Below are 1,931 nucleotides of genomic sequence, written 5' to 3' on the forward strand. Positions count from 1 at the left end.
TATATATACTGTATATAGTCATTGTAAGTGTTAATGTTGGCGTACCCTGCTGAAGTAGCTGACGGCTCTGCTGTGATCCAGTCGAGGAGCGAGAACAGACAGCAGATCGTTGAGCAGCAGCGGCTTATAGTCCAAATAAAACTGCAGAGATTTATAATACAGCTCCACATTCGCCACCTTCATGAGACGAACGGACAGAAGAACAATAAACATCATCAATCCGAATGAAATCTCAGAAGAGATCTCTACAACGTCTCAAAGTTTACTCAGAGAAACGTTTGAGACAAAGTAGATACTTCAATGAAAGAAGAGTGACGTGACCTTGCTGATGAGCTCTTTGAAGGACGCGTCTCTCCAGGCGTCGCTGGGGCGTGTCATCATCGTCATGATGGCGTTGTCATACTCCTCGTATTTATCATACAGGAGAACAAGCTCCGCCCACAGATGGGCCTGTTCAGCCGCTCGTAACACCTGACCAATCACAACACAGCAAATCATAAACACAACCAACCTAACATACACAAATCATGACCTCATTGCTCAACCATCATGAAGCGAACACGAATCGCACAGAATTTACTGCAGTGAATTCATATTAACATAAAACAAGAGAAAATTAAAAATTAGATATCTAAATACACTACCGTTCAAAACTTTTTAGAAAGTAATACTTTTAATCATCAAGGATGCACTAAATTGATCAAAAGTGGCATTAAAGACATTTATATTGTCACAAAAGATTTCTATTTCAAATAAATGCTGTTCTTTTGAACTGTCTGTTCATCAAAGAATCCTGAAAAATAAAATGCATCACAGTTTCTATAAAAATATGAAGCAGCACAACTGTTTTCAACATTGATAATAATCAGAAATGTTTCTTGAGCAGCAAATCAGCATATTAGAATGATTTCTGAAGATCATGTGACACTGAAGACTGGAGTAATGATGCTGAAAATACAGCTTTGATCACAGAAATAAATTACACTTTACTATATATTCACATAGGAAACACGTATTTTAAATTGTAAAAATATTTCACAATTTTACAGTTTTTACTGTATTTTTAATCGATTAAATGCAGCCTTGGTGATCAAAAGAGAGACACTGTTAAAAACATAGTTCACTGACCCCAAAATTTTAAATGGTGTAGATATGATAAATAATCAAACCAAAATGTAACATTCAAACGCTACCCAAGTGCAACATTAACACACAAAAAAAAGAAACAAAAAAACACAGGAAATGCAAAAGAAAATACAGAAATGTCCTCAGTAAAAGGATGCAGCTTTCGGAATGCAGAAAAATAACATTTTTGATTTTTTTCATCCCACATTTTTAAGGAACACGTCAGCGAGAGTCATACCTTAGGGATGTTGACCCGAGACCAGAAGAGCTCCAGATGTTCCCTCATCCTCTGAGGTTTGTATTTGGAGTAGAGGATGGCCAGCTCGGTGAACATGCCCATGTGAGCGCGCTCCAGCCCTAACGCCGCCTCCAGCAGCACCATCAGCTCCTCGAAATACCCACGGTCCTGAGACCGGCAGAGAAGACGTCAAACACCTGCCCTGAGCTCATCCAGAGACTGAGAGGAAGAGGGCTGTGTACCTGATAGTAGTGAATGAGCTCCTCCAGTTCATCAGCATGAGTGACGATGTGAAGGCCAGAGATCTGCGCTAACCTGAACTCCTCTCCGTCCACACACGCAAAACACACCTAACATGCAGTATGATTTCAGTGAGGACACAAACGAGTTGAGCATGTCAAAGTAGGGCTGTCAGTTAAAGGGGTCCTATTATGCTCTTTTACAAAGTCTTGATTTTGTTTTGGGGGTGTACTAGAACAGGCTCTCATTCTAGGTTGTTCGAAAAACACATTATTTTTCACATATTTTACAATATTACAACACCTCTCTCCCCAGTCTGGCATGAACG

At 39.7% G+C, this 1,931-nt stretch overlaps 1 protein-coding gene across 1 annotated transcript in view; it reads right to left on the reverse strand.

Moving 5' to 3' along the window:
• The window catches only part of LOC107722848 (clathrin heavy chain 1-like), a 53,621-nt gene that overhangs the window by 12,865 nt on the left and 38,825 nt on the right, over window positions 1-1,931 (reverse strand). Inside the window, exons 26-29 of the mRNA XM_016531343.1 lie at window positions 1,606-1,713; window positions 1,364-1,531; window positions 322-471; window positions 46-177 (exon numbers count right to left, since the gene is read on the reverse strand). Of these exons, the coding sequence (XP_016386829.1) occupies window positions 46-177; window positions 322-471; window positions 1,364-1,531; window positions 1,606-1,713 (558 nt within the window). The remainder of the gene's footprint in view (window positions 1-45; window positions 178-321; window positions 472-1,363; window positions 1,532-1,605; window positions 1,714-1,931) is intronic.

The sequence above is a fragment of the Sinocyclocheilus rhinocerous genome, unplaced genomic scaffold, assembly GCF_001515625.1.
Source record: "Sinocyclocheilus rhinocerous isolate Xijiao unplaced genomic scaffold, SAMN03320098_v1.1 scaffold1596, whole genome shotgun sequence".
NCBI lineage: Eukaryota > Metazoa > Chordata > Actinopteri > Cypriniformes > Cyprinidae > Sinocyclocheilus > Sinocyclocheilus rhinocerous.